The sequence below is a fragment of the Takifugu rubripes genome, chromosome 21 (assembly GCF_901000725.2).
Source record: "Takifugu rubripes chromosome 21, fTakRub1.2, whole genome shotgun sequence".
In the NCBI taxonomy this organism is placed as follows: Eukaryota; Metazoa; Chordata; class Actinopteri; order Tetraodontiformes; family Tetraodontidae; genus Takifugu; species Takifugu rubripes.
In genome coordinates this window covers 13,019,229-13,043,985 of record NC_042305.1, presented here as the reverse complement: position 1 = coordinate 13,043,985, position 24,757 = coordinate 13,019,229, and the positions used below count along the sequence as shown (strand labels likewise).

At 44.5% G+C, this 24,757-nt stretch overlaps 2 protein-coding genes across 10 annotated transcripts; both read left to right on the top strand.

The window, feature by feature from the left end:
- The first annotated feature begins 19 nt into the window (after positions 1 to 19).
- zcchc8 (zinc finger, CCHC domain containing 8) lies at positions 20 to 5,761 on the top strand. The gene is made up of 14 exons (XM_003974947.3): positions 20 to 242; positions 373 to 415; positions 483 to 557; positions 641 to 743; positions 835 to 906; positions 987 to 1,090; positions 1,273 to 1,338; positions 1,442 to 1,502; positions 1,682 to 1,818; positions 1,896 to 2,038; positions 2,162 to 2,277; positions 2,479 to 2,565; positions 2,960 to 3,068; positions 4,202 to 5,761. Exons 1-14 carry the CDS (start codon positions 68 to 70, stop codon positions 5,059 to 5,061), a joined length of 2,151 nt encoding a protein of 716 aa, XP_003974996.2. The 5' UTR covers positions 20 to 67; the 3' UTR covers positions 5,062 to 5,761.
- A 313-nt stretch (positions 5,762 to 6,074) lies between these two features.
- On the top strand, positions 6,075 to 24,739 carry clip1a (CAP-GLY domain containing linker protein 1a). Of its 9 annotated transcripts, none has more exons than XM_029829843.1 (29): positions 6,078 to 6,259; positions 9,370 to 9,683; positions 9,777 to 10,336; positions 10,449 to 10,573; positions 10,642 to 10,858; positions 10,960 to 11,157; positions 11,310 to 11,401; positions 11,491 to 11,551; positions 12,145 to 12,213; positions 13,497 to 13,601; positions 15,185 to 16,090; positions 16,186 to 16,302; positions 16,464 to 16,521; positions 16,603 to 16,686; positions 16,790 to 16,946; positions 17,057 to 17,222; positions 17,316 to 17,531; positions 18,452 to 20,881; positions 21,967 to 22,104; positions 22,232 to 22,338; positions 22,441 to 22,561; positions 22,640 to 22,692; positions 22,795 to 22,815; positions 23,078 to 23,195; positions 23,276 to 23,426; positions 23,505 to 23,557; positions 23,826 to 23,831; positions 24,156 to 24,283; positions 24,366 to 24,739. In XM_029829843.1, the coding sequence occupies exons 2-29, from the start codon at positions 9,593 to 9,595 to the stop codon at positions 24,592 to 24,594; spliced, it is 6,777 nt and encodes a 2,258-aa protein (XP_029685703.1). In that variant the 5' UTR covers positions 6,078 to 6,259; positions 9,370 to 9,592; the 3' UTR covers positions 24,595 to 24,739. The 9 variants fall into 9 exon arrangements, 8 of the variants coding, with proteins under 8 accessions (XP_029685703.1, XP_029685706.1, XP_029685701.1 ...); XM_029829846.1 differs by having other exon boundaries at positions 6,079 to 6,259; positions 12,145 to 12,189; positions 18,452 to 20,887; XM_029829841.1 differs by having other exon boundaries at positions 6,079 to 6,259; positions 18,452 to 20,887.
- Positions 24,740 to 24,757: the final 18 nt, after the last annotated feature.

The window sequence follows — 24,757 nt, the reverse complement described above, 5'->3', positions numbered from 1 at the left end:
GGTTGTGAACGCCCAATCAAACGAGAGATTGGTCTCTTTAACCTCTGACCTCTAACGTAACGTAAAAATGGCTGAAGTTGATTTTGGCGATAGCGAGCTTTTTGAACAACTCGGCGATTCCCCTCCGCCAGTGTCCCAACACATTCGCTTCACAGATGACGAAGACGATTGTGATGAGATCCGCCAGCTCAGGAGCAGATTGGAGGAATGTGAGGACTGCAACCAGAGACTTATCGAAGAAAATATCCTTACTGTGGGCAGTCATTAGCCTTGGCAGTAGCTAATGGCTGCTAGCTATTTATCAAAACAGTAAATGTACGATCTGAAAATATAGATTTCATGTTTTATTTACGCCTTTAACTCACAGAATACATAAATGCTTGAAACGCAAACAGAGCATTTTGACGCGACCGAGGTAAATATAAAAAGGATCCATAAGTGAAACCGAAATTGTTTTTTAAAATTATCTTTTGACTTGATAGCGGCATCATCGTTGAAGATGTTAATTTTGACGGGCCAGTTCTTCAAATTCTTTATGCAAACAACGTGATTTCAAAGTAAGCATTTTACTTGTGTTAATGATTTGTTGATCTTATATTGGTTGATTACAATGGCTAAATAACGAGTATTCTTTCTTAAGGAGCTGTCGTCAAGAAATTGAGGATTGTATTTGTAATGTGATTGCAAAGCACCATTTTCCACGCAAAGAAATGATAAAATCTAGTTTTCACATAAAACCACAGGTTAGTACCAGAATTTCTTCTATAGTGATGAATTACAATTGGCATAAAACTGGTATAATTTACATGCAACTCTTTTCACCCTTTTACAAAGCATTCAGCTTTTGTTTTGGATGAAGATCCTTCTTCTACCTGTGCTGTAAAATCAACAACAGAAGCCTTTAAAGTAAGTAGTTTCTCTATGTTAACAAATAATGGGACTTTAGTCGAGGCGCTTCATCGTTATATTTCATTTCTCTGATATAGGTCGTAGGAAGTGTTTCATATTTTACAACTTTCTGTCTCGACAAACTTGGACAGCCTCTGCTAAATGAAAATCCCCAGACGACAGATGGATGGGACACTCCCCTGTATGTTTATCATACCCTGGATCCACTCACACATCATAAGATTTAACATATTGTTGCAATTATATATTTTTTTTAATGGGGCTAAACACTATCCATAATAATCCATCTTAGAAGTGGAGCCTTTGGCAAAACAGTATGCTACTTGTTGAATTTGTTATTAATGAACATGAATTTCTGCAAAGGTATCACCAAACTTTCCAACAAGTCATTGGTGCGGAAGGAGTAGAACTAGAAATGAAAGACAAAAGGTATGCTTGTGGTTTTAAATAAAACTTACAAATTAGAATTTTTAATACATTATGTTTAATTATTACATTATGTTTAATACTTCAACATCCATTTTTTTTGTAGATCTAAGTCTGTATGTTTCAACTGTGGACTGAGTGGCCATCAGCTGAGAGATTGTCCCAAGGTACAGACAAGTAAACCCATTTGTCCAAGTTATTAATAATAGTATTGTGAGTGTCCTTCAGGTTAAGGTTCAACAGCACCTCCTACTGGTGCAACTGCACTTGAAAATGAAAACTTAATTTTTTAATACAGTATATTGAATCAGCACTAATTCAGTTGATTTACCACATCAACTTTTAGCCTAAAAATATGGCTGCAATTAATGAAAGAAGAAAGGAGTTCAATCAAAACAACAACCAGGTCACACTGGGTAACCAGCGATACCACGCTGATGAAGTGGAGGAAAGGTTTTCCAAATACAGACCAGGGATCATAAGGTAACATTACCCAACATTTAGCAATGGATACTACATGAAACATAGCATAATGTTGTTTGTGTTGTACGTTTATGCAGTGATGAATTGTTGTCTGCACTTGGAATCGATGGCCACACCATCCCACCTCTGATTTATCGCATGCGACGACTGGGCTACCCACCAGGTTGGCTCAAAGAGGCAGAGATGGAAAACTCTGGATTAACACTCTACGATGGAAATGGTCTGTTTTAAATTACTTCAAAACCTTTGGATTCTATTTAATTTGCGCTATCCAAAATACCACAAAGCTGTTATGGGTGTAACTAACACAGTAATATTAAATCTGTTATTTCCCCTCCCTTAGTTTCAAATGATGGGAATATAACAGATCACACCAGTTCCCAAAACATCTCCTATGATGTGTCTAAACTGGTGGACTTCCCAGGGTTTAATGTACCTGCACCACGTGGAATGAGAGATGTAAGTCAGGTTAACCTATATAATGTTGTGCTTTACTATACATTCATTTTATTCCAGTAGTGTATGGAAGACATGGTTCAGTTTACTTTTGGCTTCAGAATCTAAAACTGTAAAAAGTTCAGCATTCTATCTTGACATAATTAAAGACTTTGGCAACTGGTCAAATTGACACATTTTTCCTTCTTTTTTTTTTTTTTACAGGAGTTCTTGCAGTACGGTTCAATCCCCATGCAGAATAGCCACATGAAGCAAAACTTCTCAGCCTATCTGTCGAACAACTTCCCTGAGGTAATCATCTTAAAAACCCAAGTGGTTGGGCTTTTCCTCTCTACAAATAAAGCCCACATCTGCTTCCTTTTCCAGTTTCCTTTCTGAAATGCTCACACCTCAAAAAAGTTTGACTACAAACTCGGGCGTTACTTGTAACATAGGCCATCTAGTTGAGGCGTCCTACAAATTAAAGCAGTTTGGATTTACTTTTAATATTAGATAATGTGATTAATAGGTAATGCAGTAACTGTATTTTTGAAGAGAGGACTATATGTATCCCAATTGAACATTAATTACTTCTTTAGTAAACTCATCCCTGGGTTTCTTTCATCATGGGGAGGTTAATCAGAAACCTGTTGAACTATTCCTTTAAAGCTGTATAAATATCCAAATGCTCCTTTCTTGCTGACAGCCTGGTGAAACCTGCAACAAGAGACCCCATGAAAATGTCTCGTCCCCAAAGCCCAGAAAGAAGACACGACGGAGTCCTAATGAAAGTTCCGACATGGACATTGAGTCAGGTATGGGTTCACCCTACTGTTAATCAACCGACACACTTCGTTTTTACAGGAATAATATAAGTGGAAGCCATTTTGTTTGGCTCTTGATCTTTTTCATTTTGAACAAATCCAATAACACTTAAATGAGTTGATGTTCAGATTCAGATTTATTTATTGCCATTGTTCATGTAGTACACAGTATTACACAAGCTAGGAATTTGTCTCGGTGTGACGCTGCAACATTCAACATAGAAAAGACAATAAACACTAGAATAAGATAAATAAAATAAGACATATATATTTTTATATATACAGTGATCCCTCGTTTATCGCGGGAGTTACGTTCCAAAAGTAACACGCGAAAAGTGAAATCCGCGAAGTAGCAACTTTATTTTTTAAAATTATTTTACAATGCAATACTGAACAGTAGAATGAAACCAAACATCAAAACCTGTTTTAAAGACCAAACTTTGTTTAAAACAATAATTTTAATATAGTAATACTGTACAAGATTGGAAACATTGTCACTCGCGTATTTCACGGTCCCAGCTGTGCCTCTGCGTCCTGACTCCGCTCCGCTGTAGCGTCTGTTTCTACGGAAGGCGCAGGAGTCTTTCTCCGAGAGAAGAACATTGTTATAGGCAGTTGTTGGCGCTCTTTCTTTTTCTGGGCAAGAACATTTTTATAAACGGATATGCCACCTTCAGTTATATTTGAGAACTGCAATGAACGACTCATCAAAGGGTCCCATTCTTGTGCCGTGCGCTGAAGTTCAGTGGCCATTCTCACCATGGTTGCTAAGCGACCAAGTGCAAACGTAAAGTTGGCAGAATGTACAGAAACGAAAACTGTTGACAAGTGAAAAATCAATACAGTACAGCGTCAATATTTTATTTCTAGACAACAGTAAAGCCCCTGAGCCAATCAGGATTCAGAGGCACTGTAAAAAAAAAAAAAAATCCGCGAAGCAGCGAAGCCGCGAAGGATGAACCGCGATATAGCAAGGGATCACTGTATATATATATAAATAGTAAGGAATAGGTAATGTGTATTCCTATAATGTGCAAGAGCAGCAGTTAAGTTAAGGTTAGAAGGTCCTTGGTTAGGTCCTTGGTTATCGCAGAACTTTTCATGACTGCTGATTCTTCTTTTAGACCCAGGAGCACCATATGCCAATAATTTCCAGTTCCAGCCTCCTCTGCCCCCCGGCTCACCTTGCTTTAGCTCACCACCACCTCTACCCCAGGGTACTCCTCCTGCTACACCCACTCCCCCACCTTTACCAAAAGAAACCCCTCCAGTCACACCCAGAAATGGCTCTCCAGCTCTAAGAGGGCAAAACTGGAAGGTGGTTGATGAGATCGAGGAGAAAACAGAGGACGAGTTAACGCTTGAGGAACTGGAAGAGCAGCAAAGAATGATATGGGCGGCTTTAGAGAATGCTGACACAACCCCCAGCAGCGACTGTGAGACACCTGTGTCACCATGTGTGTCCACACCTGTCCATGTAGACACAGAAATGGAAGACACTGAGGAAGTACCAGTTCCAACAGAACCTGTAGAACCCTGCCACAAAAATACAGCTGAAGAGCAGCCAGAGCCTCAGGAAACGACTCCACAGGAACTCAGGCCAGCTAAAGGCGAGAATGACGGCCCCCACAGCCCCATACCGGTCCAAGCTCAGGAAGAGGCACCTCGGAGTCCTGGTCAAGTCGTCGCTGAAGAAGACTCTCCACAGAGCCCTGATCCAGTTGAATGCCAGGTGAGAAAGCCTGAGAGCAGCCAAGAAGATGAAGCGCAGCTCCCTGTTATAGATCCTGAGGAGGTGTCAGATTCTTCCTCTCAGGATGTCAGAAAGGTGAAAGCTGTTCCTCATCGGAGCTATTTTGCCACAGGCATCGTTCCATTCGAAGACACTCCAGAATACACTGAAGTCGCTGAAGCCACAGGAACCTACCTTAAGATCAGAGACCTGCTCAAAAGTTCCCCTCGAAGTTTGGGAAAGAAAAAATAACTGGAATTACATGAGAAAGATGCATTCATATTTTTAAGCAACATTTTGAACAGCAGTTACCTAAATTGTGTGTTGTTTTTTTTTTGTTTTTTGTTTTTTTTTAAAGCTATGTTGTCTTTAGTGAAGTGTCTGTACAGGAAAAATTGCTGTGTCAGCAGTTAGGGACAGACATTGATAAATATTGGAAGTGATCATTTGTTTTGATCGCTTATGTTTTTAGACATAATTTGGCAATGAATTGTTCAAACTTATCCTGGTGTTTTTTTTTTATTCCCTTCCCCCACAAATATGTAAAAAAAAAAACACTTGTCTGAGCATTTCTGTTTTGTTCTTTCAATTAGCATCAGCCTGACACTATGAGGTCAGGCTGCCAGGAAGCATAATGTCCATATTTAGTGGGACCAAGCCTGTCTACCTCTGATAATGAGGATTTTAATGATTGAAAACGGAACGGAAAACAAAACCGGCCATTTTAGCTGTTGGGAATTTTACGTCTGCACTATGTCTGGATTAGTTACTTTGGTGTTTAACCTTGTCCGGTGAAAAATGTGGACTCGGGTGCAGGTGAGGGCGACAATAATGTTGTGATCCATCTGCACTTTTGATAATTTATTATCAATGCTATCTGTTTTCTGAATAAAGTAATGAAAAATACAAAATCAAGCAATAAACATATCCCTGTGTTGTTCCAACTATTAAAGTGACTTATTTAATGTATACATTATGGAGAAAGGTCGGTAAAAAAAACCTACATACGCAAGAAAAATGAAGCAAAGTGAAAGAATTCTATTGTAGGTTTCACTGACGTAGTTGACCCCTTTAAAATAAAACCATAGAATAAAACTACACTATCCTTTCAATGTCTTATAGTTCAATATAATGCGACATGTACGGATCCGCATTACAAAAGCGCCATTCAACAACACCAGGGCATCGATTCACGACATGAGCCTGCACTCGTTTGACAATCGGGACGCGCTTTCAAAGGGAGCGGAGCATCTCAACGCTTGTACGATCTTTGCTCGGCACCTTCCGTTGACGTCCGCCTCTTTCGTCGGATGAGCAGCGCGTGCGCCGGGCTGTGGCTGCCTGGTTCGATCCTACCGTAGTGCCGTCGTGCTCCGCTCTTAGGTCGCTAGCTGTGGATCCCCCCCCCCCCACCACCTCCCGGGACGTAGACGCCACACACACATATCAGGTCAGTGTTACTGGAACTCAGCGCCGTGTGTATCGGTCATTTTTGCGGCCATTTTTGCCCGTGACAAACCGGGAAATTAAGGGGTGCGGTAAAACTTATTCAGGTGGCAGCGACGTTACTTGAGGTGTAGTTAAGCTAGCTTGTTACCGTTAACCAGCCGACTTGCCCGGGCCTCGCCGCTAACGTTACTTAGCAACTAACCACGCCAGGTGTTAACCAGATTGGGCGAGCGTCCGCTAAATGAAAGGTTCATTTCCTCCCCCGGCGTTGTCTACCAAGTTATCGTCTCAGCCGAATTGGTCCTGAACCTCTCGTGTCACCGACTCCTAACTTGGAGGGTTAGCAGTAGTGAACCCTGCCGGAGATCCGGCGGCATTGCCGACACTTTTGCACTTGTGGAACTAGCAAACGCTGACGGCAGCGGTCGATCGCGGGGTTATCCGGATATTAAAGCATGTGGAGGTTGCGTTGGTCGAGCAGGTAGCTTGTGTCACCTCGAACGTAGCACCGCTAGCTGCTAAGGTAAGTTGTCTGACGTGGTCAGGGGGGGTTTATTGGATTGTTTTTTAATGGTTGCTCTTCACACTCACCCTGTGCCACCTCATCGACCGCTCCAAAGCCTTTGGCTGGAGTTAAAGGTGACCAGGCGAAGCAGGCCCGGTCGTTCAATAAGTGTTAATCCGCGTAGCTTCGCTGTTTGAAGCGAAGGAGCTGCAGTTTTCCTGCGTGCTGCAGCTCCGAGGTGAGACATTTGGCCCCGACACCAGGCGGCTTCACTTGCTTCGGATTGTCTGACGTTGCAGAGACGCCTCGGTCGAAACTTTGCGAGCAGCTGACGCCGACTTTCCTTTGGACTTCCTAAAATGAGCCGTGATAGTTCCTAGATTGTGCAGTGCAGGGAAGCCATTGCTGGTTTCCGAGTTCGCTTATATGACATTTGATTGATACTTGTGTAACTTCTTCCCTGTGTCCCGGTAGAGATGTGACACCTGAAGGAGACAGGACCATGTTGACATGCAGTGCGTGCAAAAACAGGATTACACCCGCTTTTAGAGCGAAGCAGGAGAATCTGTAAACACAGCCTTTGAGGGTGCATGTCTGAGGTTAACCACATATTACAGGCGTCTCACACCAAAATAAAGCACTTGAACCTGTGTGTATGTGGGTGACGTCAGCGGCCGAACACACCTGGATACAAATTTGAGCAGGCGTGTGACACCAGATAATACCATGCATGGCTTACAAGTTTCAGGTTAGCTGTTCCCTCAGTGTCCCTGATGCAAATGCATTCCTGACAAGCTTGTTTGGCCAACTGCAAAACGGCCTGTAATTGACTGGCTGACGTTAGAAACTTATTAAAGAAATGATAGCATAACCTGCAGGGTGGTGCCATTATTCAGCCTCTCAAAATTCACACAGGAAATTGCAAAGAAGCCGATTCTGCTGAGTTCATTCAGTCGACGCTGCTGTCTGTTTTGTGTTGACGCAGTTGGTCAACCTCAAACTTGTCCGTGGTTGGTTGTTCTGTGGATATGTCCATCCAGGTGTGGTTTCACTTAAATTTGCTTCTGTCGTCACGTGTGGTTTCATTTATTTCGCCAGTAATCTTGAATCACGTTGCCTCTGGGAGCTTCCACATCATCAGCTACTGTCTTTTCGGAGGCGTTTACTCTTCATATCTAATTCTTGGACACACTGGTCCTTTCAGCACTAACAAGGAAGCTGATTGTGCCCATCTATGTTGCTGTTTGACTGGGTTCATAAACAGCAGCCTGCAGACAGGCTGGAGTCCTCAATGACTCTCCCTGAGTCTAAAGCTTTTTGTTATATGTTACAGAACATATATTGAATAATTTCTTTAGGCCTTTTTCGCTCATATTCGACTCATGTCCAAAGTCCTGATTAGAGCCATAGTCATTGGCAGATGAGCTTAAGATTACTGCGGAGGGAAATTCTCCAGCCTCGGGATCATTTGTAGCGGACTGCTTCATCTCTCCAGTCAGCCGAACCATCACGGTCCTCCCGACTGCTATTCAGGCTGTTTCGCTGCAACATTACTCCCAACAGTCAACGTTGACGACCTTGGATGTTTTTTGCTTCCTCTGGCCTCCTCCAGACCTGAAGGAACGAATCAGTTGAGCAAACTGGAACGCTGCATTTCAACTAGGTCAGAGCTGTCAGACGGCCATCCTTCACTTTCCTCTGAGAACGATCTCGGAGGGGACGCTGCGTACACAGGGTTTCAGTCTATTTTACTGGTCTGGTGACATCCAGTTTCCTGTAGTTCAGTGCTTTTTGGTTTTATTAGGTTGAGTGTAAAGGTCAGAGGTCTATAAACCGGCGCTGGATGCCATAATTCAGGCTTCATTTCTACATCCACCATCCACTCAGATAATCTGATGAGCCCAATAATCTGCTGCTGGAAGTCGTCTCGCTCTGCACTCATCCTAATTTCCACCAGATTTATGCTATTCCCACACCAGAATACAATGTACAGGATGACCCAGACACGCTTAAGATCACATGAGCCTGAAAACGTGACCTTTCGGGAGGTTGCATTTTGGCTGGTGTTTGTCAGGGTATATTTAGATGTAACCGTGACATCGTGTGCGTGAGTGTAGGGACCGTGTTGTCATAACAGAAGCAAAAATAACAGAACGCTGCACACAATTATTGCCAATATGCCTTAAAGCTCATCCATAAAGTAAGTTTGTCCTGTTATTTCTCTCCACAAAGGAGGCAGAAACCGTTCGGAGTTGTTCTGTTCTCCGGAGGTTTCTGTAACACGTAGATAAAATACTAAATCTATTCGTAGTGACGCTCGTTGGCAGATTATATGAAAGGTCACGTTCATTTATCTGCTTCCACGGCTGCAGTGTGGTGCTGGTACCTTTTTTGGCAACCGGGTTGTCCAAATCCTGGCTCTGGTACTTGGGGAAATTAGCAGAGGGTGGAATAAATGAGGCCAAAACCCCAACAGAGTCAGGTTTGCCAGTGAAGCTTTGGTGTCAAAAGGCAGTAGTTTGGTCTGCACCCCTGTATATTTTATTTAGTCATCGTGATTTTAACACAATTTTGTCCAGTAATGGGATTTTTTGCTTGTTTTTCAGGGTTCGTTTTGGGCAGCCCCATTTCTCCCTCCTCCCTTTTTCCTATTTTTTTTTTGTTTTGGTTAACTTTTTTTTTTTTTTTTTTTTTGCATTCTTCTCATTTATTTCATTTTGGATTCGGATTTTGGATCTCTCGGCTCAGGAGGGTTTTCATGGTCTGGGCTCAGTCTGAACCTGCTAGCGGACACGAGGCTTCTGGGTCTGAGAAAGCACAAGAGGAACCATGAGTGCAGCCAAGTCCACTGGGATGAAGGGGCCCAGCAAGATAGCTAAACCCTCTGGGACCACAGCCCCCAAGACCAACCCCAGTACAGGTAACATTTTTCTCATACGTTCCCTCCTCATGCTGCTTCTGCCTCTCAAATTCATAAATGGAAAGGACAGAAATAACAAATGTTATTTTTCAGCTGGATCCAAAGCTGCTGCAGCTGACAAGTCGGCTTCGAGTGCCAGTGGAGACGCCCAGGGCGCCGGGGAGAACTTCCAGATTGGAGACCGCGTGTGGGTGAACGGCAACAAGCCGGGCTACATACAGTTTTTGGGAGAGACACAGTTTGCCCCAGGACAGTGGGCAGGGATCGTTTTGGATGAGCCCATCGGGAAGAACGACGGCTCGGTGGCAGGGGTGCGCTACTTCCAGTGTGAGGCGCTGCGAGGAATATTCACCCGCCCGTCCAAGTTGTCTCTCACCGAAGGGGAAGCAAATGGAAATCAGACGGCGCCACCCTCCCGAGCGGCATCACCCACTCCCTCGGTCGGGACCGGGGCCTCTCAAGCAGCGAACGCAAAGTCAGCGTTGCCCTCGACTACCGCAGCAGCCAAGAAGACCTCGTCCACTGCACCAGCGCCACCGGCCACGCCGCCCTCCAACCTGGCACGCACAAACAGCGAGTCCGTCTCCAACCTCTCGGAGAGCGGATCGGTCAAAAAGGGCGAAAGAGAGCTGAAGATCGGTGACCGTGTTCTGGTAATTCTTCCTGATCTCAGTACAATTTATCCTTAACTTCATTACACGTCGACACGGTATTTGTGCGTTTAAAGAATCGCCTTACATTAATGACATCCCCTCTCCTTCGCAGGTTGGCGGCACCAAAGCCGGAGTGGTTCGTTTTCTTGGGGAAACAGATTTCGCCAAAGGGGAATGGTGTGGCGTGGAACTGGATGAACCTTTAGGAAAGAATGACGGGGCAGTGGCGGGCACGAGGTACTCAGGCCGGTTGTACTGCCCTACGGTTTGTGTTTGTACCTCATTATTGTGACGTTTGCTCCCAGATATTTCCAGTGCCAACCCAAGTACGGGTTATTCGCTCCAGTGCACAAAGTCACACGCATTGGCTTTCCATCCACAACGCCAGCCAAAGCAAAAACAACAGTTCGGAAAACGGTGGCCACGCCATCCGGGATGAAGCGGAGCCCCAGTTCGTCCTCCATCAGCACCATGAGCTCCGTCGCGTCTTCCGTCAGTGCCAAGCCCAGTCGCACAGGCCTGGTGAGACGTGCCGACCCGTTCATAGTCAGTAAATGGACCCAGTATATGTTGGTGCTGCCCTCTCTCATCGGTCTCCTGCTCCTCTATTCTTCCTCTTATAGCTAACGGAGACATCGTCGCGATATAACCGTAAAATCTCCGGCACCACGGCCTTGCAGGAGGCCCTGAAGGAGAAGCAGCAGCATATTGAACAGCTAATGGCCGAGAGGGACATGGAGAGGGCTGAGGTGGCCAAAGCCACTGGCTATGCTGGGGAGATGGAAGTAGAGCTAAGGTTGCTGAGGGAGGAACAAGAACAGGTCAGATCATCCACTGTTCTCACTGAAAGAACCTCCCGCTGGTCACAACTTTAAAGATTAGCATGTCGTATGAATTGGAAATAAAGCTTAAGGTGCTAAAGCTGTGTTTGCTAGCTATTAAGTCACGAGGGACACTGTTTTGTGCGTTGAAGATGGAGGCTAAAATGGACCAGTTGCGGACCCTGGTGGAAGCTGCAGACAAGGACAAAGTTGACTTGCTGAACCAGCTGGAGGAGGAGAGAAGGTGAGACGTGATTAAAACTTTATGTTGTTATGATCAGGTTAAAAACGGGAACAAAGTTCTACAGGGGATATATTTTTTTTGTTGAACAGGAAGGTGGAGGACCTTCAGTTCCGTGTGGAGGAAGCTTGCATTACCAAAGGAGACCTGGAGGTAAGTGTGAAGCATTAGTGCAGCTAATAAACACAGTAAAAAGTAAGTTGTGTTTTCTGCAACCATCAATTAAGCCTCCTTGGGTGTCTTGACAGGCGGTCAAATTTATTATTAGAAATATTTTGATTTAAGCAGAATGCAAATCATTTTTCTTTCTTCAATTAGGTAAATATAGCATGAGATTTAACGTGATCTAGTCTACTACTACTAACTCAAATTAGAGCTGGTCACAAAATTACTGACGTGAGAGCATTTTCTTTCTCCTAATGATGAGTCTCAACTACAGTTGAGCCCACGCAGGGAAATTGCCTTGTCTGTCATTTTATATGAGCTAAGAATAACTCACTACATCATGTTAGGCTCCATGTTTGCATGGATAGTTTGACCCTGCCTTCACGTTGCATCACATGGGGTACCGGTACTGTAAAAGTCCTAATTACACGTAGGATATCAATACTTTCCCAAGCCTGTTATCCAGGAGGTGACTAAACCTCTATTGTTTAATTTAAAATTCAAATTGAAGTCTTTGAGAATGTAGTCCATGATGTAAAGATAAAAAAAATAATGTTAATCCTGTATTACTGTTTAATAAGGAAGAAGACACCTCAAATACCCTGAGGGCATTTGAGCTTAAAGAGGTGTTTCAAGTTGAGGGCCACAGGGTTTGGATAGCACTTTATCTTCTTTTTAAACTTCCAAACTAACGTGTTCCCTTCTTACTCCGTTGGGGATGTTAAAGCTGCACGCAGTGACAAAATCTCACCCTTAAAAACGGCTGTACTGACTTCAAAGCTGATGTTTTGCTGTAACCTTCAGTTCCTGTGTGGTCAGTGATGTGACATTATCGCCTCTTTTTCTTGTTATTCTCGTCTCATGTGTTGGTCCAGTGCTCAGCATGGAACCACTGGAAATGCTCGTTGTCATTTCACCGCACAGTCACAGACCTTAACTCACTTAGTTCAGTAGCTCTGCTTTAAGGTGCATAACTCTCAACTTTACAATTCAGACATTCGGTTGACAGAATGGGTTTCAGTTTCATTATTCTTTAGCGAGCTCCTTCAAGATGCAGTCTTTTGACTTGCTTTGCACTTCCAAAAAGATAGCAAATCATGCCAGAAAATGGCTTATTACTTTGGCATCAAACCCTCCCTTTTAATAGAGAACACTTGTTCCTTGAGCCCAACATGGTTCTGTGCACTGACTCATTTTGGTTAAGCTGGTCACAAATCCTGCACATGGTGGTCTAATAACTGCTGGTGGGTTCTTATGAATGCCTCTCAGGGTCGGGCATGGTAACGAGAGAGAAAACAGTTTTGGCTTTAAAGCGACAACACATTTTACCAGTTTACATCAAAAACAAATCACGTGAACGTGTGATAATGCAGGAATTCTTTTCCCCTAATTCTTCCACAATCACGCCGACGTGTCGTGTCAAACGCTGGAAACCTCCAGACCCTGGCTTTGTGTCGGGGGCGACCATCACTGCTTTCTCTCACTGAGGTGGTGAAGTTTACTGAAAGGACTGTTGGCTTGATACGCTACCAAAATGTCTGTTAACTATCAGTTCGCTTTATTCACCAGGTGTCAGCTGCATGGTCACCATTAATCTATCAATACTTCCTCTACATGCATTGCCCATGCTCTCCTTTCTTTTCTTTTCTTTTTCTTTTTTTGCTCACCTGATGTTTCCCAACATTGATTCCCAACATTTCCACTGCGCGGCATAAATACTGCATGTATCCTCCCATGTCCTGTCCTCCACCACTCCCCACCCTCACCCAGTCCTTTCTGTCTCCTGTGTTAAGATATAAGTGCACCGTCACCTTTACCAGCGTTCAGACCTCACTGTCCTCTCTCCTGTCTCCCTTCCTCTCTGTCTGCATATGGCTGGCATGTGATGGTGGCACTGGTGTGTTCTCTTCCTCTCCCCCTTGTTTACTAACAGACGCAGACCAGACTGGAGCATGTCCACATTAAGGAGCTTGAACAGAGCCTGCTCTTTGAAAAGACCAAAGCTGAGAAACTCCAAAGAGAGTTAGAAGACACTAGGGTAATGAATTCACCTCTGCCATGTGCTGCCTTGGAAAAGGAGGGCCTGGGCTGGGGAAAAGTGGCCAAAAAGAGTTTTTTCCAGGAGTACAGAGAGGTGCCAAACAGCAACTGGAGCGTTTTCAGCTTCGTTGTCTGTATCCAAGACACCATCTTTTATTTAGTTAGTACTTGTAGTCATGAATACTCAGATATTTATTAAGATTTAAATTCCTTTACTTTGAAAATTAAGATTCCCTAAAAATGTCAAGAATCTTTCAGCAGTCTTTAAGCGAAGCTTTTTTTTCCCATATTATATATTGAGCCTGAACGTAAACTTTAATTCTATCGTTGTACAACACGATAGACTCATCCCTGTCATAAGTTTTTGTATTTTTATTTGACGTTTTGTTCCCAGTCCTGCCTACATTATCTCCAGATTCAGCCCTTCCACAGTCCTTCCCAAACATTGTCAAACTTATTTGGTGACTTTGTGTTTTAGTCCAGTCCCATTCCCACCCTCAGACTATGCAAAGACATGGATGCAGCATGGATAATATTAAAAGGAGTATCGACACTGTTATTTTTCTATGGATTATTTTACCAAGAAAAGTCCTGTATAATTGGAAATAGTTAAGAGGAGTTGTCGAACAGATAATTATGTTCATGTCTAATATTGCCAGACTTAATAAAAGGCTATGCTTAGTTAGAGACAGAACATGTAACTATGATTTTTTTCCCCCAAGTTTATATCTTTTGGAAGTTAAAGGAGCAGTATGTAAGTTTGTGGCTGATGCTACAACTGTCATTGTACTGTCATTATTTACCTTTCTTATCACCATATTGTCGTGCTAATGTTCTAACTATGTCCACAGCGCATTATGCCAGAGAAACGGGCTGTGATAATACAATGCTAATGTTAGCAATGCTAACTATTCCATTCAATAACCTGTCGGTCATAATTTCATCTCATCTTTCAGCCGTCTCATCTGTCAAAGGCATCTCCTGTACAGATCCTTGTTGTCTTTCTGACTTTGTCTTGACGTTGTTCGGCATCATAACGAGGCTTTTTAGGTGTAGAAACGTCATATGTGCGAACCAAAACGTTGGTCGCTGCGGATCAGTGGTACCTGGCAACTTGGAAAATGCTAAATTTAGAAAACCTCATGTCAGGGCTTAACACTTTGCTTTTGAAAGGAGAATATTCTGCCTGCACTACTGCCGTCAGTGCTGTCAGTAGTTGAAATCACCATGATTCCTTAGTATCGTGTCAGGCCATTTTCTGATTCATTTAAAAGCATTTCTTACATACTGCTCCTTTAAAACCTTTGTTTTTAGAATACCTGTATGAAGGTCACGGAATTCTGTTTCCATTATTTGGACCTTAACCTTTAAAACCACATGAGGCGAGCAAAACACCTTTTTGGGGGAAACAATTTCGTCATTAAGCAAACAGTTTTTCAGTAAACAGACTTTTGTATCGATGCATCGTGTTTTATTATTTAGCCTCTAATTTAGCATGATATGGCATGATTAACGCTGTAACCATAGTGCACAATTGATACGTAAGAATGAGATTCATATTTTAATTTATGCTTTTTAAAGGTTGCTACTGTCTCAGAAAGATCCCGTATTATGGAGCTTGAGAAAGACCTTTCGCAGCGAACAAGAGAAGTATCCGACCTGAAGCTGCGTCTGGGTAGCCAACAGGGCTCTGAGGGGGATGCCGCTCTTACCACCGTCTTGGAAGAAATAAACTCTTTAAGGGAACAGTTAGCATCCCAGCAGGCTAAGCATCAAGAAGAGGTGGCACAATACAAAGAAAAGTTGGAAACCGAAGAAAAATCCCACAGTGACGCTGTCGCTCAACTCCAGGCAACATCTGTGAGGCTCTCTGGTGAAAATGAGCAGATGCAGATGCGTTTAAGCCATGCCGAGAAAGAAAACGCTGAGAACATTGAACTTTGGCGATCCAAACTGGAGTCTGCCGTCGCCTCTCATAAAGAAGCCATAGAAGACCTGAAAGTGTCCTTTAGTAAAGGTGCAGGTGCACAGACAGAAGAACTTTTGGAAACCAAAAGTGCTCTAGAAAGACTGAAGTTGGAGCACACGCTAGCTTTGGAAGAGGCTGGAGCAAAACGTGAAGCTGAAGCCAGAGTTTGGGCCACGGAGAAACGGGCAATGGACGCGCAGCTGCTGTCTTTGACAGAGGATAAGGAAAGGCTGGAGGATTCCCTACGTTCTAGCGTAGAAAGAGCAGAGGAGCAGCACCTTGTGGAGATGGAGGACGTTCTGGGAAAACTTCATGCTGCAGAAATTCGGGTGAAAGAGCTGGAAGAGAAAGAAACAGAGTTAACACGGCAGGCTGAAGACAAAGACAGAGAAACCAAAGAGCAGATGGCAGAAATGGTGGCGCTTCGTAGCCAAGTAGGGCAAAATAAAGAGGAGATGGTTACCCTGAAGAAGCAATTGGACTCGGTTCAGAGCCAAGGCAGTGACCAGGGTGCTAAAGTGAGCCTCCTGTCTTCTCCCCTTCAAATTCAGACTGTTTGGATTGAATTTTTTGATTTCTATGTTGTTTGTCTTGAACTCCGTGTGTGTGATAGGTCGCAGAATTGAGTTCTCAGTTGGAGAGCCGACAGCAAGAAGTTCTTTCTTTACAGAAGAGTCTCACTGCATCACAGCAAGAGAAGGAGACCCTGGAGAAAGAACTTGGATGTGTGGTGAGCTTTTTACTGGAATATGGAATATGTGATCCATTTTCAGGGCATTTGAAGGATAAATTAATCAATTACATCACGCTTTATCGTAAATATCTGGAATAAAAGTCTGAATTTTTTCAGTAAATCTGTAATATTAAATAAATGTTGTTTTTTTCAAACAGAAACAGAATTTATCTGAAAGCACAGAGGAGAAAACAAAGTCAGCAAAAACTATGCAAGGTAAACGACCTGAGCTTTCCACTGCGGCTTTTTTCTCCTCCACGGTCACGTTCATTTTTCCCAACATTTTTTCTTTTATAGAAACTCTTGACAAGCTCAGTAAGAAAGAGGAGGAATGTACGTCTTTGACTACAGAATCAGAGACTCTCCGAAGTCAGCTCGCTGGTGAGAATAGCTGAACTCTTCCATGTTCAATGTCCCATAGTTTGTCTGCCTTTCTGCGTCTGCTGAAAAGAGCCTAAATGAGAGTTGCCGTGCTTTGACTCAGGCCTGGAGAGAAAGCTGAAGACTGCAGCTGAAGCACTCGAACAGCTTTCTAAGGACAAATGCAAACTGGAAACGGACATATCAGAAATGATGAAGCAGTCTGGTGACAGTTCTGCTCAGCTAACCAAAATGAATGAAGACCTGATACAGAAAGAAAGGTACAACACTGTACTAGTGCACTGCTACATCTGTGAAGCGTTATTCAGTAATATGACTGAAGAACAGGAGATCTGTCCTGAAGTGTCTGTTTGACTCTATTTTCCAATAGGAGGCTTGAGGAGTTGCAGGGTCAGTTAGCGGAGGAGAAGGATAAGGTGGCACATTTGAACGAACAAGTCCAACAAGAAAAATCCCACAAAGAGCGGGAGCTGAAAGAAGCCAGGGAGACGCATCATTCTCAAATAAATGACCTTCAGGAAAAGATCAGCGGCCTGGTAGTGTTGGACTTGGTGCCATTCTTCGGCCATTCGAATAACTGGGTCAAGAATTCTGTGTGAGCAGTCGTTGCTTTGATCCGTGTGTTGCAGGAGCAGAAGGTTAAACGGGGGGAGACCCTGGCCGAGGAGCTGACGGCTTCACAGGAGAAATCCGCCTCTCAGGCCTCCGAGCTTCATGCTAAGGAAGTTGAGGTGCTTCAAAATCAGGTAGACAAGTTGAAGCAGGAACTTTCTTCCTCCAAAGACAAATCCGAGGAGTTGGCGAAGTCTGTATCTGAACTACAGGCGTACAAGGAACAGGCTCAGGTAAGAACCTTCAAAGTTCACTCCCATTTGTGTATTTTTACTTTATTATTTCCAAGGCACAGCCATCCGTCTAGACATGTTATTTTAATTTTTAATTGGACTCAAAAAGAATACAGAAGCCTAAAGCCACCTAGTTAGCTGTAAAGGAGAGTGGCAGTAACCCAGTCTAGATGGATCCCTCAACACTTTCACCCATAACAGCATAACCCCTCTAACATTTGTTGATCATCGTTCCCCAACTTCCAGATACCTTGGTTTTCCATATCCTTTTCACTCAATATTTGAAGGTGCTTCATGCTTGGAGGGGTACTCCAAATGAGATTACAATTGCAACATTTTAAAAAACATGTATGCACGGCGATGGTATTTTATAAAGCGTAATCTAATATCTAAACTCATTTAAGAAAGGGAACAAACAAAGCGACCTAAATTTATTTTTTTATATCTTACTCGCATCATTTATCATAAAATAATATCCACTTTGGCTACGTACCCCTCCTAGCTCCATATTAGCCATACATTTTACTGAAATAGAGCATTTTCTCTTTGTGTATTTACTGTTAATATTTGATTATTCACTTAGAAAAACTTTTAAAAAAAATAGCTGGAAAAAGGAAAAAAATCAAGATTGTTATTATCTGTTGTTAAACCTGGCAAATGTAGTTATTTTCATTTATTTGATTAGCTATACTACATTTATATACTTTGATTACATATCAAAGGGAAAATGTTCTACTAAGCTTTTATTTTGAAAATCATTTGTGTGTACGTTGTGGTGGTTTTTTGGATCCATTTTGGTGCTTCTGCAGCCTAACCTTTCCAATTGCATATAACATGTCCATATCTGCTTGGTTTATTTTTGGATTCATCTCACTTTTCCCTGTATATATTCCCCTCCTTTTCAACTTTATTTCCCCCAGTGTCTTTCTGCTGAGCTTGACTCCCACAAGCATGATGTTGAACATTTGTCCAGAAATCTGGAGAAGCAGAGTCTAGATCTGGATAACATGTGTAAAGAAAGGGACTGTGTTAAGGCAGAGAAAGGCAAACTGGAAAAAGAGCTTTCAGATGTGCAGAGTAAGCTCTCGGCCCTCGAGACCGCTCGGGCAGAGCTGTCGGGCCAGAAAGAAGAATTGCAGGTAGTCAAAGACGAGCTTTCCAAAAGTCAAGAGGAGCTACTCGCCAAGCTGAAGTGCTCAGATGAAGACAGAGTGAAACTCAACGTGGAGCTGGAGAAGCTCAGAGACGGTCTTCTGGAAATGCAGAGCGAAAACCAAACCCTCAAGCAGATTAACGGCGAGCACAAGATGGAAGTGGAGGAGCTTCAGACACAAAGTGCAGAGAAGGACGATTCGTTGCTGAAGCATCGGGAGCAAATCGAGCAAACTGAAGGGAAATACAAGCAGCTGCTCCAAGATTATGAAAGTGTCTGCAGTCGGCACAAGCAGCTTGAAGGTGAACTCAGTGAAAGCAGATCGAAACTCACATGTGAGAAGGACAGTTTGGTTCTAGAGAGAGACTCTGCCAGGAATGCCAAAAAGTCTCTAGATGCTAAAAATGCAGAGCTGCAGGCAAAACTAAAATCCTTAAACCTGGAGAAAGAAGACCTGACAATGAAGAACAGCCAACTGCAGGCCCTCACAGAGACACTAACAAAAGAGAAGGTGGAGATGTCCTCAGAAATCAGCGCCGCTCTCCAGGATAAAAAGAGTCTGGAGGCGGCAAAGGAAGAGCTCCAGAATAAGCTCAGCGGGACCAAGAAAGACTTGGAGAGCTCCGTCCGTGAATGCGAAGAACTGAAAGCCTCAAAAGTCAGCTTGGCCCAGATGTTGGAAGAGTTCAAGAAGAACAGTCAAGTGACGGATTCTGAAAGGATGAACCTTCTGCAGCAGAAGGAAGAGCTGCTGGCAAACCAAAGGAAAGTCTGCAGCGAGAAGGAAGAGCTCCAGGGGGAGATGGAAGAGCTAAAGGAGAAGCTCCAAGTCACCACGGAGCAGCTGTCTCGGTCCAAAGAAAAATTCAAGCACACTTTATCATCATTCGAGGACGAAAAGAAAGCCTTTTCCCTGCAGGCTTCTGAAGGCGAGATGGCCCTTCATGCTCTACGCAAGGAGAAGATGAGCCTGGAGTCGACACTTGAGCAACAGAAAATAGATTATGAGTCTTTATTGGAGGAGAAGGGAGAATTGGAAAACAGGTACACGAAAACCGCAGCGGAGAAAAATGCTCTGTCTCTGGAGTGCGATAAGTTGGCTGGCGACGTGCGGTCCTTCAGAGATCAGTTGGACAGAAGCTGCCGAGACGGCGCTCAAGAAACATCGGACTTAACGGCAAAGCTCGAGGAAAGCGGGCGGCGAGAGGCTGCGGCTGAGGCAGATGTGGCCTCCCTGAAGCGGGAAAAGGCCGAGCTAGAAGCTGAACTGCAGAGACACAAGGGGGACATGGAATTTCTCCAAAAGCAAAAGACCGAACTCGCACAGGAGCGCGATGGACTAAAACTGGAGTTGGAGAAGAGCGCCGCGGGTTTTGTTCAGGAGACCGAACAGCTCAGAAATGATCGCCAGCGTTTGCACTCTGAGACCGAAGCAAAGCTTCAGGCGCTGCAACAAGAGAAGCAGGAGATGTTTGAGCAGATCCAGGAACTAAAACACCAGACCGGATCCCTGTCGGAGGCCAAGGATCTCCTCCAGACTAAGCTACAGGCGGAATCCAGCCAGCGGAGCACGGCGGTGTCGCACAGGGACGAGCTCGCCGAACGAATCGAAGAGCTGCGGGAAAAACTGGTCCAAGTTACACGAGAAAACCAAGAGCTTTCTTCAAACTTTAAGAACGTGACCGAGCAAAACAAGTCCTCCGTCACGGATATAGAGGTGTTGAGAGAACAGCTGAGGCAACAAGAGCAAGACGTCCGTCAGATGACGGAAGAAAAGGAACGGCGAATGCTTGAACTCCAAGAGACGGAGAAGCGGATGACCTCCCTGACCACGGAGCAGGAAGAGCTATTAGACGGACGTGGTAAACTGGAGGCGGAGGTTTCCTCTCTCCGCTCAAGCCAAGAGGACTGGCTCACCGAGCGCTCGCATCTCCTCGCCGAGCTCCAAGAGCTGCGGGGCCTCCAGAAGAAGCTGGAGGTCGACATTCAGGGTCTTCAAACGGATAAAGCGCTGCTGGAAAGCCAGTATAAGAATGTTGTTGAGGAGATTTCGGCCGCTGCCGTTGCGAGAGAAGAGTGTAGCTCCAGCATCGTAGCCCTGACGGCCCAGAAGAGCGCTCTGCAGGTGGAGAGAGACCAAGCAGCCCAACAGATCAGGCAGCTTGAGCTGCAGCTGAAAAATGCCTTTGCCAAACAGGTTGAGGTATTCCTCCCCCACCGCTAATCACTGTTGCACACACCCGTAGAGTGGCTGGAGCTATGTCACCTCATCACCGCATGCTTCTTGGTTTAATTCTATTTTCCCCTGCCTTTTTTTAAAAAATTTGTTTTTATCACTATTAACTTTCACCTGTCATTTGCTAACGGTTGCTAATTGTCTTTAGCTCCCAGCCTTTGCCTGTGGGTTTATAACGTGACCTCACCTGTGGGAGCCTCTGTTGGCTGGTGGGATTTTGTAGGGTGATAATCAGGTCGATCGCCGTGGTAAAAACTAGTTAATTACATTTAATTACAGTTAATGGAAAGCAGCAAACCTGGTTATAATGATAATTGGCAGTGATCTACTGTCTGACACGTTACCTAGGTGATGGGTTGTCAGGATCCGTTCTGAGGCCACAGGTCATAGACGGTTAAAGAGTTTATACTAATTTTATTCTACTTGTTCATGTTTACCAACCAGAATTTTATCTTCCTGGAAACTGCATGTAGACATATGAATAATTTCTAATAATTAAAAAGTGCCACGCTAAAGGTGCAATGTGTGAAATTTGGACATAATTTTGGTTTAAGCTACATGCTAAGGTTAGAGTAGCGCTACAATCCCTTTGGCCTCCTCGGTGTTACCACAGATGTACTCGTAGACGTGATTAACAGACATCTGCCATTAGAATGGTGATGTAATCACCCCCCCCCCTCCCCGAGCTTAAATATAACCCAAAAATATCACAAAAGATTGATCTTACAGACTTAATTTAGATGTTCTGAAGCAAAGTTTATTCCCTGACTGTCTGTTATCTCTGATTTGATGGAGCTGTGTGTGTGTGTGTGTGTGGGGGGGGGGGGGGGGTGTTCAAATTCCATCCATATTTTACAGATTGCACCTTTAAGCATGGAAGGAATTCAATAAATGCTTAATAAAAGATAATTTCGATGATTACAAGACCTGTAATCTTAATTCTGGTTGGTGGTTGGTTGATGTCAAGAGTGATGTCAAACAACCTTTTCGCTGACATTATTTTGAACTTGATCTAAGAAAGTGCTGTTTTTTTCGGCAAATTTTAGGCCACGGAGACCTCTGGCAAAACTGCCGAGGCTCTTGAACAGCTGACAAAAGAAAAAGACGGACTGATAAAGGAGAAGAGGGAGGCCCAGACACTGCTGGAAGAGCTCAAGAATTCCAAGCAGGAGATGCAGAATGAGGTGAGAGGAATCTTTCCTGGCATCTCAATGAAGCCGCCCTTGAGCAATGTGGGGAAAAGGATTTTTGGTTTAATCCATGTTCAATAACCAGAGGTTTTTGGGTTGGTTTTTTTTTAACTGGGTTTAGCTGAAAAGGCTGAGGGATGAAAATTCCAAGTACCACGAAGACCTGAATGTGTCCAAAGAGCAACTTTGCACAGAAACTGAGAGGACAAAGAGTCTGTGCCAGGAAATGTGAGTATTTCTTCATTTCTTGTCCATGAGTATTAAATCTAATAGCTGGGTTGTTTCTGTGAATTATCAGGTTGTGAATTTTAATTCAGTCGTTTCTTTCAGCGAGATCCTTAAAGAGGAGGATTGTGCGAAGACGCGGTCCCTCCAGGTGCTGAAGGATGAAAACGACAAGCTGACACAAGAGCTTGACAGCAGCCGCCAAGGCCAAAGTGAACTCCTCAAGGTCAACCGCGCGCTGACGTTATCATAGCGATGCAGAAACTGAACCTGCTCACTTTGCATTTCTTTTTTTCCACCACAGCTCAGGAATGAAAACTCAGAACTCCAGACTCAGTTGGAAGAGAGTCAAAAAAGGTTATTTCCCCCCTCATTTAATTCAAATCGTATTGAAGTGTGTGAAGCAATTTATTAGCTGAAACTCTCACCTTTTCCATTCTGTCGTTTCTCCCCACAAAGCCTCCCACATAGTGCCTTAAGGTATTTCTATTACAGTAATATGGTTCATCCCCATAACTAGATAAACCACAGTCATTTCGGTTAACCTTTTTTCATCCTCTATAAACATTTCCCCCACGAAACAGTTTAATTAGAAGCGTCACGGAACAATCGAGGCAAAACAACAAGCACGCATGACCACGTTTTTGTCATCCATCTTTTTGTTGTTTTTGCCATTTAGCCTGTGTCCACGTGTATGTTTTACATACTTAAGTGTTGATAGTCACTGGTGTGTACTTGGCAGCACGAGCACCTTAAAGGAGCAGTTTGATGGCGAGAAGGCCGCCCTCCAACGGTCCGTCCATAAAAACAGTGCCTTAACTGCAGAGAAGGAGCAGCTGGTACAAAACCTGAGGAGCGAGGTGGGAATCAAAGGCATCACAGCCGTGGCTGCTGCTGGTTTTCCTTGCTGCAACCTGAAGAAAGTGTGTGTTCCTCACAGCTGGCCGGGCTGCACAGCGAAGGCGCTTCGGTTCGATCCCTGCAGGAGGCCGTTCAGGCCCTGGAGCAGGACAAGGCGGCCCTAGAGGAGCGCGCTCAGAGACTGGAGAAGGAACTGGCTGCAGCAAAAAACACGCTCATCCTGCCCTCGGGTAAACTATGAGGCGCTTCGTATGTGCACCCGTTCTCCTCCACTGGCTTCAACAACCCCTTTTACCCCTGTAATCCAGGTGATGCGGCGTTGGACCAGCTCAGAGAGGACAAGGAGACTGTGGAGAATGAGGTACGTCTGTCTGACCCCGGTCGTCCCAGCAGAGGTCTGGTTTCTTTTATCCTCTTGCAGCCTTTTGTCCAGCGGTGGCGGGATGATGAGTTGTGTCGTCATTCTCGTTCCTCCCAGGATGTTATACTGTATTCTTTGTGATGAATTGAGTGCACTGTCTCACATGAAGTGGGTCCTAACTGGAATCTCATGTCCCTCTCTCCTCTTTCTTAAATCTCCACCCGCCTTTGCCCTGTCTCTGATGTTGGCAATGCTACACCACCATCAGGCAGCGGTTTGTTCATGTTTTTCATCAGCTTCACTCGTGCATGTGTGTCTGTCTCTGTCCCTGTGACATTTGGGGGTGTTGGGTCACATTAGAGGTGACGTCAGAACCCCAGACGATCCAAAGTCACGATGACCGTGGTAAATCACGTTGGTGTTTGCTGTAGATGTTTACAGAGAACGGTCCTCGAAAGAGGGTCTTTTATAGCGCTCACATAGTTGAGGACCCCTGTTGGGTTCCGTCACTGTAGAGGAACTTTGGTAGAAATTGTCTTATCATTATAAAATAATGGTTCCCCCGCTCCGGTGCTGACCTCGTGCGTCTCTTTCACAGAAAGAGTTTCTGAATTCAGTCATCGTCGAACTCCAGAGAAAGAACGAGGAGCTCAAGGACAAGCTGGAGAAAATGGCCGCCGCGGCGCTGAACGGAAATAATTCGAGTGACCAGAATAACTATGACGAGTGAGTCCCTTTATGTCCGTTCCCTCCTAAACGAGAGCAGCCGTGGCGGCGCTGACCGGCTGACGTCTCCTCTTCATTGCAGCCACGACAAGGAACCCGTGAAGAAGAAGCTCCCCCCGAGGCTTTTCTGTGACATCTGCGATTGCTTCGACCTCCACGACACGGAGGACTGCCCGACCCAAACGCAGACGCCCGACTCCCCCCCACACACCACCTACCACGGCAGTAAAGGAGAGGAGCGACCCTACTGCGACATCTGCGAGGTCTTCGGTCACTGGACCGACTCCTGTAACGATGACCAGACCTTTTAAAGGCCGTACACCCCCCCCCGCCCCCGCCTGCACAATCAGTACATTTGCACACGCTAGACGACGGTATAGGGTGTTTTTCGGGGTGTTGCTTTCTATTTGTGCGTTGTTGTGTGGCGTCTGTGTTGTCCTCGTCGGTCCTTTAAAGCGCAAGAATGTTGTTTGT

What these genes read in the sequence shown, in the direction of transcription:
- zcchc8 (XM_003974947.3), top strand. Translation starts at nt 68, where the DNA reads ATGGCTGAAGTTGATTTTGGCGATAGCGAGCTTTTTGAACAACTCGGC. An exon ending in AGCATTTTGACGCGACCGAG is followed by an intron (nt 416 to 482) that starts GTAAATATAAAA and finishes TTGACTTGATAG; the next exon opens with CGGCATCATCGTTGAAGATG. An exon ending in TACAGACCAGGGATCATAAG is followed by an intron (nt 1,819 to 1,895) that starts GTAACATTACCC and finishes ACGTTTATGCAG; the next exon opens with TGATGAATTGTTGTCTGCAC.
- clip1a (XM_029829841.1), top strand. Translation starts at nt 9,593, where the DNA reads ATGAGTGCAGCCAAGTCCACTGGGATGAAGGGGCCCAGCAAGATAGCT. An exon ending in TTACCAAAGGAGACCTGGAG is followed by an intron (nt 11,552 to 12,144) that starts GTAAGTGTGAAG and finishes CTGTTTAATAAG; the next exon opens with GAAGAAGACACCTCAAATAC. An exon ending in TTGGAAGAGAGTCAAAAAAG is followed by an intron (nt 22,693 to 22,794) that starts GTTATTTCCCCC and finishes CTCCCCACAAAG; the next exon opens with CCTCCCACATAGTGCCTTAA.